This window comes from Barbus barbus (genome assembly GCF_936440315.1).
Source record: "Barbus barbus genome assembly, chromosome: 11".
In the NCBI taxonomy this organism is placed as follows: domain Eukaryota; kingdom Metazoa; phylum Chordata; class Actinopteri; order Cypriniformes; family Cyprinidae; genus Barbus; species Barbus barbus.
In genome coordinates this window covers 28,526,561-28,538,607 of record NC_136739.1, presented here as the reverse complement: position 1 = coordinate 28,538,607, position 12,047 = coordinate 28,526,561, and the positions used below count along the sequence as shown (strand labels likewise).

At 36.4% G+C, this 12,047-nt stretch overlaps 1 protein-coding gene across 1 annotated transcript in view; it reads left to right on the top strand.

The window, feature by feature from the left end:
- The window catches only part of LOC306876847 (histone deacetylase 4-like), a 220,599-nt gene that overhangs the window by 5,106 nt on the left and 203,446 nt on the right, over positions 1 to 12,047 (top strand). Inside the window, exon 2 of the mRNA XM_079428276.1 lies at positions 8,635 to 8,914. Within this exon, the coding sequence (XP_079284402.1) occupies positions 8,893 to 8,914 (22 nt within the window). The 5' untranslated portion in view covers positions 8,635 to 8,892. The remainder of the gene's footprint in view (positions 1 to 8,634; positions 8,915 to 12,047) is intronic.

Below are 12,047 nucleotides of genomic sequence, written 5' to 3'. Positions count from 1 at the left end.
CATTCAGCCATATACGATACTTTTTGTTGTTTTGTCTTTTTGGAGAATTACAGCAACCATCACTTTTGTTATATGGAAAAGTGCAGAAAAATCTGCTTCAAATCTTAATTTTTTATGCTTAACAGAAAAAATAAATTCATGTGGGTTTGGAATGACACGAGGATGAGTAAATAATGACAGACTTTTGATTTTTGGATATTAGAATGAGTGGCTTGAGTGCTGTCGCCTCAATGTGGAATCATTAAGTCTGTGTCACTTTTGGTTTGCTTAAGTGCCTGTATGGTTTTCCATTGTGCTCTGGCAGAACTTGGCGAGGCTTGGGTTCATTTGGCAATCCGTGTTTGTCCGAATCCCAAGATTGCACTAATGAAAAGCTTGTCTGTTTATAGGATGAGTTTAATGAAAATGTAATGTTTGTGGGCAGTGCATCAGTCAAGGTGATATGAACCTCATTGTCACCTAACTGTGACCCTTTTGGCCTTTGTCAGCTCATGAAACGGTTATAACGCTCCGCTGGGCTGGCAGACCGAGTGGAGGACGCAGAAGGCAGACAACAGCCGAGGGAAAGTGAATGACTGCAGTGAGAGAGTGAATAAAGTCCAGGCAGGCACACAGTCACAAGGCTCATTTCCTGCTCTCTGTTTATCTGAAACCACACAGGCCTGTATGGAAATGGAGATGTTGAATTCTTGCTGCTCAACTGATGCTCATCGGACTGTTTAGTTCACCTTAAAACAAAAACTGTCATCATATATTCACTCTCAAGTTGTCCCAAACCTGTATGAGTTTCTACGTTGTTCTTTTTTTTTTTTTTTTTTTCACGTTTCGGATTTGGAGCGACATGAGGGTGAGTAAATAATGACAGAATTTTCATTTTGGGCTGATCTAATTCCTTTAATGACCACCTACTGCACCAAATCACTGGTTTAAACATACGCAATCTGTTGCTCACCAACCCATTTTTTTTAACACGTCTTGCACTAGTTTACTTTGCCAAACCAAGACGTCAGCGATTGAGTCAATTCTTTAATGAAACATTTGGGCATAGTGGCATAAGAGTGAATTTAATGGCACACAACACCATTTACCACGTCAGCCCTGGCGAGAAACCCAACTGAAAATCACTGCCCGTCTGCGAGTAGTAGTTCCTTTCAACACGTTTCCCTCAAAAGTTGCGCAACATTGTAGTTTTTAATGGAATGTGACATAAAGAGCTTTAGCTGGGGTTTAGCTGAGGCAAAGACATTGGCAAAAAGAGATGTTTATGGTCAGGCGTAGTAATGCCTTCCCAAAGGCTTTGCGTTCTATGTTTGTTCTCAGCTTTGACTCATTCAGACCTGCCAGAGAGTAAATGGTAACTCTGATCAAAAGCACAGTAGCTTTTAAACAGTCATTAGCTCCTTCGGTGCTGCGTAATGGCTAACTGCTATTATATTTGGCCTGCTTGTGTAGCGTACATGAGCAAGCAGCGGCGACTATTGTACAAACACAGGTGGCGTTCTGTCATATTGGATTGGGTGTCATTTTCCTGCTGATGTCTGTAGCGTGGGTTTTCTCTTCGGGCCTGTCAGCTTGTATCAGATCTGCTCCTCAGTGATGGTCACCCTAGACGGCTGGTCGGCCATGTCTCCCTTTTTTCGTCCCAGACAGGATGATGTAAGACCGAAATGTTGCTTAGGGTATATATGTGTCTTCTCTTTCCCCCAGGTTAAATCTGCACCCCCAGACATGAGCAGTCAGGGTCGGTGGACGCTTGACTGACTTTGGCTGATTTTTGTCCTGAAGCTATCTGTTAGCATTGTGCCCCGCTTTCTTGACACAGTTTTATTTCAAACTAGGCCAGCATTCCAATTCTGATTTATTTATTTATTTATTTTAAATGTCTTATAACATGTCTCGTTACAGTTGTTACGTATTGAATGGTTACCGTGATCATGGAAAACCTGGATAAGGGGTTATAAATGGCCATGTCTGATGTCTAGAGAGCTAGAGCACCTTAATGGTGATATTTACTCAAAATCCAAAGAAAGAAATGTTGTAATACTTAGATTTATTGTTTAGATATTATTTATATTTACTTATTTTTTAAAGTTATGTTTATATGCTTTTATTGGGACAGGACAGTAGAGAGGTGACAGGAAAGCATTGGGTGGAGTGAGAGGGGGGCAGGATCGGCAAAGGACCTCGAGACGGGAATCAAACTCGGTCCCCCTAACTGAAATATTATTTATATTTATATATATTTTTAATTTATATGGTCTATATCTACTACAGTCATGGCAAGTAAATATGATCAAAGAAGGCTGTGAAAATTAATCTGCATTGTTAATCCTTTTGATCTTTTATTAAAATTTTTTCACAAAAATCGAACCTTTCATTGGACAATAAGAATTTAAAATGGGGGGGGGGGGGGGATCATTATGAAATAAATGTTTTTCTCTAATAAACATTGGCCACAATTAACGGCACCCTTTTATTCGATACTTTTTGAAACCTCCATTTGCCAGTATAACAGCTCTAAATTTTCTCCTATAATGCCTGATGAGGTTAGAGAACACCTGACAAGAGATCAGAGACCATTCCTTCATCCAGAATCACTCCAGATCCTTTAGATTCACAGCTCCATGTTGGTGCTTCTCCTCAGTTCACCTCACTCATTTTCTACAGGGTTCAGGTCAGAGGACTGGAATGGCCAGCAGAAGCTTGGTTTTGTGCTCAGTGACCTATTTTTGTGTTGTTTTTGAGGTTTGTGTTTGGATTATTGTCCGGTTGGAAGATCCAAACATGGCCCATTATAAGATTTCTAACAGAGTCAGTCACTTATTGATTTTTTTATCTGTTGGTATTTGATAGAATCCATGATGCCATGTGTCTAAACAAGATGTCCAGGACCTCCAGCAGAAATATAGGTCCACAACATCAAAAATACAGCAGTATATTTCATTGTACACATGGTGTACTTTTTATCCCTGTGTGCACCAAACCCATCTTGAGTGTTTGCTGCTAAAAAGCTCATTTTTTTAGTTTCATCTGATCATAGAAGCCAGTCCCATTTGAAGTTCCAGTCGTGTCTGATAACTAAATATGCTGGAGTTCCCATTGAATATGAATGGGAATATGCTTCAGAGATATTTATATTTATATATAAGAATTTCTAGGGGTGCCAATAATTGTGTCCAACGTGTATTTGAGAAAAACATTTATTTCATAATGATAGTTCCCCCCATTTTAAAATCTTATTATCCAATGAAATGTTAGATTTTTGTGAATTTTTTAAATAAAAGATCAAAAGGATTAACAATCCAGATTAATTTTCACAGCCGCCTTTGATCATATTTACCAAGGGTGCTGATATTTTTGGCCATGACTGTATATTTTTATCGTATTATATATTAATTATATTTATTTGACAACAGGAAATGTGCACTTTTCTTTTTCTGGCAACTGCCATTATTTAATTTATATTTATCTTCAGACTGTGTATTAACAATACTGCAATACTGTAGAAAGAATGAAATTGTACTATTTGTATTTATTTTTATATACAGTATATTATTTATTTTTATTATGGCAATTACCATAATTGTCATATGATTTAAAATATATATATATATTTAGTTGTGGCTATACATCTTCAGACCATGGTGATTGATATTTTAATTATTATATTTCATAATTATATTTATTAATTGAAATTGTGCACTTTTACGTCTTTTCCAGGCAATTGCGATCATTTTCATAACATTTTATAATATGATATTTTAGAAAGAATGATATTCATTCATAATATTTATATTTTTATGCATTTTTTCATATCTTTTTAATATTTTATTTATATGACAACAGAAAATGTGCAGATTTTCTTCTTTTTTCTTGCAATCGGTAAAAAACAATTTTTTTATATTTTAGTTGAGGCTGGCTTGAACATAACATTAATGAAACCTTAGAAAGAATGATGCTGTAATATTTTTATTATTACTTTTTTAAAACTTCAGACTTGATCTAAAGATTTCTAACCATACCAAAGCCAGCATTTTAGTATCAACCCAACCAAACTGCACTTTCAACATACGTCAGAAACCCATTTAAGATAGATATGTTTCATTTGAATCGTTTGAGTGAGTATTATCTTGTCATTTATCAGATGTTATTTCACCCATGTATGTCTGTGTTAGAAGACGCCTCTGACTCCTGAGAAGTAGGACTCGTATTGTTTTAGTACGTGAGCACCATGACTGAAATAACAAACATAGTGTGATGGCCACAGAGCGTAGAAACCAGCCGTTTGGAAAGATGAAAGCTTACATGCACGTTCTTGCTATGGAGGGGAATCTAAAGCAATAATCATCTTCAGATCAGCCTAAGAGGCATATCATGGATGGCAGTGCCTAAATTTAACGCACAAGTTAATACAGTTTTCCCAGACGATGTTTGACCTCTTGCGATGCAGTGCAGTTAACATGTTTTGACACGCTCGTACATGGTGATGTCAATTCAAGAGAAACCCCTTCGCTAAAATAGGTCTGAGCTGAGAATAGCAGGGCTGCTCGGGGTGGAAAACGTCTCTTTCCTTGCGGTTCTTCAAATGCTACTTTGACTTTATATCTGGGGTTTCCCTCAAGTCAACCCTGCGTCACTGCGGTTCACACGGTCGCGCTGGTCTTGCTGCCGGGGCCATTTGTGGTTTGGGACGAATGTGGTCGGTCAGCGATCTCTGAGGCGTGAGGGAATAAGTGACTGAGCTGTAGTGTTCAGTTCGGGTCAGGGAGGAAGCTCACTCCATTAAACGCTCTCAGGAAAACATTACGCCTCATGTAGACGGACACCATTGCAAATGATGTTGGAGAAGTGGCTTTCTTTGGCAGCTTTTTAAAGGTGAAGTGTGTCATTTTTGTGTCATTTCTGCTTTGCACTGTTTAAACAAACAGAATAGTTCTATTTATTAAATCATTCACTGAATTAAATAACTCCCTCATTGAATCAAGAAAATGTTTCTTGATTATAAATAAAATGAACTCAATGACACTTTTGTTTATAGGAAAAAAGTAGTCTGATTTGTAAACAAATGACTCAAATGAATCAAAAAGAATGAATTAATAGTGAATAACAATGCATTTTGAAATTGTGACTCACTGAATTTTAGTCAAAGTGGTTTTTGATTTTATTCTTTCAGATTCATAGTTATTTACTGTGAATTGGGGTTCGATGAATAAGTCTTTTTGAACAATTCTAGAGATTCACTAAAAAGAACTTTCAAAAGAGTCTTTCAAAATATTAACAATTCATTTTTTTTAATGTTCAATATCAATTATAATATCAACCGTAATTCTCAGACACTTAAATGAAAAAAAAAAGTTTGCAAAGTTTATGGTGTTTTTTTTTTTTCTGAAGGAATGAATCAATTACTCATCAATTGAGTTAAATCAATTGATTTTGAATCATTGATTTAAATCATGAAATGACTTACTGAATTGGTTGAATCGATTCTTCACTTATTTTTATTGAACTGTCACACTTACAAATGATACTTCATAAAAAAAAAATAAAAAAAAATTCAGAGGAACTAAAAATCATTAGGGAATCAGAACCAGAATCATTGAATTCTCATTCCTCCTTCAAACATGCATTGATTAAAAAATATTAGAAATAGTAATTTCTTATGTTTTTTTTTTTTTTTTAAGTTTTTATATCTGAGAACTGACCCTAAACTAAAAAATCATTAAGGAACCTGAATCCGAACCCAAATCATTAAATTCTCATTCCTTCTTCAAATATGCATTGATAAAATAGGCATTTTTTTCAGTTGTACACTTTACCTACAACTTTGTGCACAAATATGTCATTGTGGCCCAAGTCTCCGCCTATGCATTCTCACATTTACTCGAGATCTTTATCCACTGTGTCCGTGCACGTCCACTTTCTCTCTTTGTTTATTACGCTCATGGGGCGGGAACGGTGCCATGTGAGACATGTGATGACAGCAAGTGCAAAAGACTGCCGGAGGAGCTGGAACTAAACTCCCTCCAGTACATGTAATCCATGCCACCTGGCCCCAGTGAGAAGCCATACTTTCTTTGAGTGGAAAGCTGCAAAATCAGACGTCCCGTAAAGATTGTGTGTGGTTCTGCAGAGACGTGCTTCTCTGAAACAAACGGATTAATGGAGTGTTGTGCTTCGCTTCATTCTAGGGCCTGTGATGCAACACCTTTTCCTGGTGTGTGTGTGGAAAAATTCACGTCAGCTTTGGGAGTTGCTAAGATTAAATCACATTTTCTTGGCATGCTTAATTGGGATCGAGTACTTGCAGTCTCATTTTTATTTGTGATTTTTGAGGGCATAGATGTGTGGTTTGGAGTCGTCTTGTGTAAATGTAAACCAGGCATGCCCTTGAGTGTTTTGTGTGATGGTTTCCCTCATCGCAGCTGGTGTTTTCAATGGGTTTGACTGAATTTAGAACAGCACTAAAGTAAAATATGTGCACTTCCCAATTATTCATATGCTGTATGATACATTTTCAGAATTTATTGTGGTCTGATTTGCTGACATATGAATCTTGTGCATCCACTTATTGATTACTTGAGGCTAAAGTCAAAATGTAATTTTTTTTTTTCTATGCATGTTCCTGGTCTTACTTCACCAGTGCATGTTTTTATTGTTGTTTATCTTTATAATCTTTAATAAAATTTAAATTTTGATTTAAACCCTAAACTAACTCTAATTTTCCTTTTTATCTGACTTCATAATTCCTTACTTTACCAACCTCTCATTCAAACCGCCTGACAATTATAACTAAACCAGTCCAGGATTTGTTTTGTATACACTACTGTTCACTACTGTACAGTTTTTGTTTAAATAAATTGATAATTTTATTTAGTAAGGATGCGTTCAATTCATCAAAACTTACAGAAATAACATAACAAAAGATGGTGTTGGAGTTAACCCACCCTCATAGACTGAGTGATTTTTCCTTTACTCATAGGCTTCATTCCTCTTGGAACAGCTGATGTTTATGGTTACATAACATGGCTAAGCTGTGATGTCCTGCTGTGTGCTGCTAGACTGCTCCAGATACTGTTGTTATGCTGACAGACTCCTTTGTTCCAGGTGGACATAAGGAGAAATGTACACACACTTATTGTGGGGCGAGCTGCGTTACGTCTTGCTTGACATGTGATGGTTATTGTCAGTTCTGTCGAGCTTTGTGACAGCAAATATGGCAGGCTGGGAGGGAATGTGTCAGTGTGGCAGATTGGTAAAGGGTGGTTTACACCCGCCCCGCCGCGTGTCAAAAATGTGTCATGGCGTCCTTCTGCTCTGGCCTTTGTCACGTATGTATACTGACCAGGAAAAGCCTACTTGAGTGACATGCAGTTCAGATCTGGCTCTGATACAAAACCTAGTGTGCTGCCTACGTAGGGAACAATGTAAGGCGTTCCAGTTGATCAAATGCTAAGGCATTGCATGTTTTACACAGAAGCCAATCGAAAAATGCATTGCAACAAAAATTCATTCAAGCTGGTGAACATAGAGAGAATGTTGATTATAAAAACAGTTCATTCATGACTGAAAATGAACAGCACAGATCAGCACTATTGAAATTTATTGCAAGTCAAACCCTGTGAAAGCACTGTTTGGGCGGCATACGGAGTTGCTTTGTATATCGAGTGTTTTAAAAGCATTCACTTATGAGATTGTATTCAGTTTTTGTTAGACAAATAGGATATAAAAATTGGACGAAGTGAGAGAAATGTTGAATATAAATATTTAAATTGTCAATGGTACAAATAAAAAAAAATCGAATCGAATTAAAATGGTATATTTCAGTTATATTTTAGTGTTTATATACTATTATAGTATTTATTAGTATTTTGAAATTCTTTTATGTATTAAATTTTACACTTTAAATTTTGTTAGAAATTTTCGTAATTTTGTTAGGGCTTTTGCTATATATATATAAAATTACGAAAATTTCTAACAAAATTTAAAGTGTAAAATTTAATACATAAAAGAATTTCAAAATACTAATAAATACTATAATAGTATATAAACACTAAAAAAAAAATATATATATATATATATATTTTTTGTATTATTAATATATTTTGTTTTTTTTATTTTTATTTTTTTCTCTAATTACCTTTATTTTCAATTAGGGTAAGTTTTAATAATTTTAGTACTTAAATGTAAACAGTTTTTTTGTTAATTGCCAAAGAAACATTTCTAATTTTTGTTTAGGTTTTTATTAAAATTTTTATAAAAATTTTTTTTTCATCTATTCATAATTTATTTTAGCTACAATTTAATTAACAAAAAATATTTTCATTAGTTTTGTCAACAGTAACAGTGTATGCTATGTATTTTTAAACTTTATTTTTATTCATGTTTTTATTTTATTCACTCACAGTATTGAGTGAATTGTTTAGCTACATGCTAACGTCAAAGTTTATTGAAATCAAATGCTAGTTAAGTCTTCTAATATGCTTTATATAGCGCTGTTTATATGTAGAGTGCTCCAAATTGCTCACTTGAGAGGCTGTACTTCAGTTCAAGATGCTGCATATGTAAGCAGCAGACAGCATTAATTATAGTTGTTGTGTAATTTCTGTTTTGTTTTTTTGTTTGCTCTTTTGACAGTTCAATCTTATCGAGCGAAGAGGAACCGACACACACCGAGCTGGATTACGGCCAGAGGGGGCGCTATGAGCCTCTGAGATCGTCCTTTCTTTTCTGTCCCGTGTGTCTTTTGACTCGTCTTCCCATTCAACAGTGCATGGTGACCAGCCAACAAGCCCCAGAGGAGCAGTGAGGTGTTTCTCACATCCTCATCTGCCAGGACACACTCCTCTTATTATCAAGCCAGTCACTTCAGAGAAAGCCGCCACCGTCGCCACAATGAGTTCCCACAGCCGCCCAGGTAAGAGCTCTCCGTGGCACTTCAGTGCTTTTCATCTTGGGTTACCCTTCTCTGAACAAGATAAACACTGTTGAATCAACTCCGCTTCGGTTTCAATTACGTCTGTCTGTAAATAAACCTTTTGTGATCCAGATATGTGCCATTACAAACCCATTTCTCTCGGTAAAGGAGGATAGTGTTTCTCTGCTACAGGAATAGCACGTGATTGGGCTTTGAGGGTTGAGAATCAGCCTTGAGATGCCAGAAAAGGCTTTTGAGCAGCTTTTTGATTCACACTCAAATATCTGTCCCCTCGACTCTGCCAAGGCCGCCTTGTCCAACTGTCAGCTCGAGGAGGAGTTTAATTATTCTTGGAAAAAATAGTGAGCTGTGCTTTTTCTCCCTGCCTCACTCTCTTCCTTTATCTTTCCTCTTCTCTCTTTCTGCTTATATTTTCCCTTTTGTGTTCGCAGAGGAAAAGGTCATAGAGTTTCATACGCTTTCTTTTCATCGAATCATCCACTAGACAGATGAGCACTCAATAGTCGTTTGGCTTCATTTTGTGAGTGGCCGTTGGGTTAGTAAAGCAATGAGCCATGTGAGTGGTCAGTTACAGGGATTTAACCACGAGTGAGTACTGTTCTTGGCCTAAAACCACCTTAGCTGTGGTAAATTCACTGTGATGCGACTGGTAGCTGTTATAAAATAATGTTGATGGCATTGTGATTAAACCACACTAAAGATTTACATTCGTGAATGATAATATACTAAATTATGGCCATATGATATGAATTGGTAGCACCTTCAGTGTACGTCTATGAGATTTTACTGTTCATTTTATCATTTAAAGCTGCAGTCTGTAAGTTTTGCCTCTTTGTCGCCATCTCTGTTTGAAAACCTGGAATTGCAGCTCTGTGCGGAATTATCTTCCGTGCCTGGGTTTGTGATCCGGTGTTCCGGCACGGCTCCAGCGCGGATTAATCTAATGTTTTGAAGTGAATGTATGGCAGTCAGTCACTGCACCGGTGTGGATACTGTACTCAGGAATCACAGATTCTAGCCTACATCTTGGAATATATGACCCAAATAAGAATTTTCACCGTATATTGTCATCTGAACAAGAGAATAAGTCTGCCATGTTTGTTCTGACCAACTGAGGAAAAAAAATTACAATAAATCGTGCTATCAATGGTGATTAAATCTAACGATCGGTTATCTTATATCACATCAAACCTGGCAAAGTATTATTATTGTTATATTTTATTCTCAAATTATTAATGTTAACAACATCATCATTGCGTGACTATGAATATAGTGTGTACAGCGTGTAGATTTCAATTCTGTACAGTCTAATATCTAATTGTCATGCCATTCGAATTTCATATTAAGAAATGATTTTAACCCAAAAAGCAAACTATGCTCCCTTCGAACTGGTTTTCTTTAAAATACAAATCTTGTGTAATCCCAGGCTATCTGTAATCAGAAGCACATTTAAAACTGGAATATAATTTAATTGCATTCACATATGTTTCATAAACACATAATCCTTTCTGGGTTACAATCCGCCATCAAAATGATAAATTTAATTATTCTAGCTGCTGTGAGAAAAGGCTATAGATGATCCACCACCTGCAGCATCCTCACGTGCGATAGCCTACTAGCCGGGACAACTTCTTTATGTTTACAGACGTGTCATAATGATGCAGTGCCATGCTCGAAAATCCCGCGAAAACCTACCCGTACCACTCAAATTAGAAAACATTATTATAAGATAACCGTTGTGAATCGGGCTAAAGTAAGGCGATAGTTTTGAACACCGGCTGGTTATGTACTTGCTCAAATATTGATTTCGGATCATTTTTAACTCAAAAAAGTTACGGACTGCAGCTTTAAGTTATGATGATTTACCTCACGGTTTCACTTATATAAGCATAAAAGTTAATTTAAAGTGAAAATTAAGTTTTCATGACCATATTATTAAAAACGTATTTTGTTATTAAATAAATATATATTTATATTTATATATATTATAATTATTTCCTTTAAAGAAAATAATACTTTTATTCACAACAGATGCATTAAATTGATCAAACTGACAGTAAAGATATTTGTAATGTTACAAAAGATAAAAAAACAGTTTTCAACATTTATACTAACATTAAATGTTTCTTGAGTAGCAAATCAAAATGATATCTGAAGGATCATGTGACATTGAAGACTGGAGTAATGATGTTGGAAATGTAGTAGGGTATGCATGAGTATATTGAAATATTTACTGGAAATATTGACAGGCTTTCATCTAAATATGAATGTTTTATGTAATGATGTTGACAGCCGCATTTTGCTCTGCATGAGTAGATCACAGAAACAGCACTCATTAGCCAATCATCTGTCTCTTGATCTTCAGAGGGTGCAAGATTTCGTCTTTGGTGGTCTGTTTTGCTAATCCAGGCTTGATGTAATGGTTTTGTACTCTCTGAGCTGGATTGGAGATTTGGAGGCCTGATGTCACCTCTCACACATCCCGTCCACTAATCCGCTTTGGGTCCGAAAGAGCAATTTCAGCCCGGGATCGCTAGCATCAGTTTCATCCGGTGTTTCTCATCAGAAGAGGTCATTCCCTGATCTCTTTCTCTCTCTGTATTTTCTTCCACATCACATTCCTTCAGCATCTGTTGACATTACCCAGTGTGCCTCAATGGGAACTTTCTTCTCAAGACCCCTCCTTCACATCTACGCAGAGACACATTTGGACATTTCTTGGTGATATTAAAAGCAAAATGGGTCTGTAAAGCACAGTATTAGTGGCACTGAAATCCATAACGCATCTGAAATCATGTGGTTTGTTGATGTGGACAATAAAATGGCGAAAAAATCCAATAAATTGCGCTAAAAGAGAGACCCAAGCCATATCTAAAGACCAGAATGTCATAGAGAATTTAGGCTCTTTTGGAAAGTTAGAAACTACATACAACGCACCAGGAGTCCACTCACAACATTTTAGCGACGACATAGCAATGTGCTAGAAACACCGCAGAAGACTTAGGAGCCATATTGCAACGTTACAAAACCCACTCAGCAGAGCTTAGCAGCAGAATAGGAATGTGGAATTTATTTTTGACTTGCTTTGTTGGCTTTTGCCTCAAATGCGGTT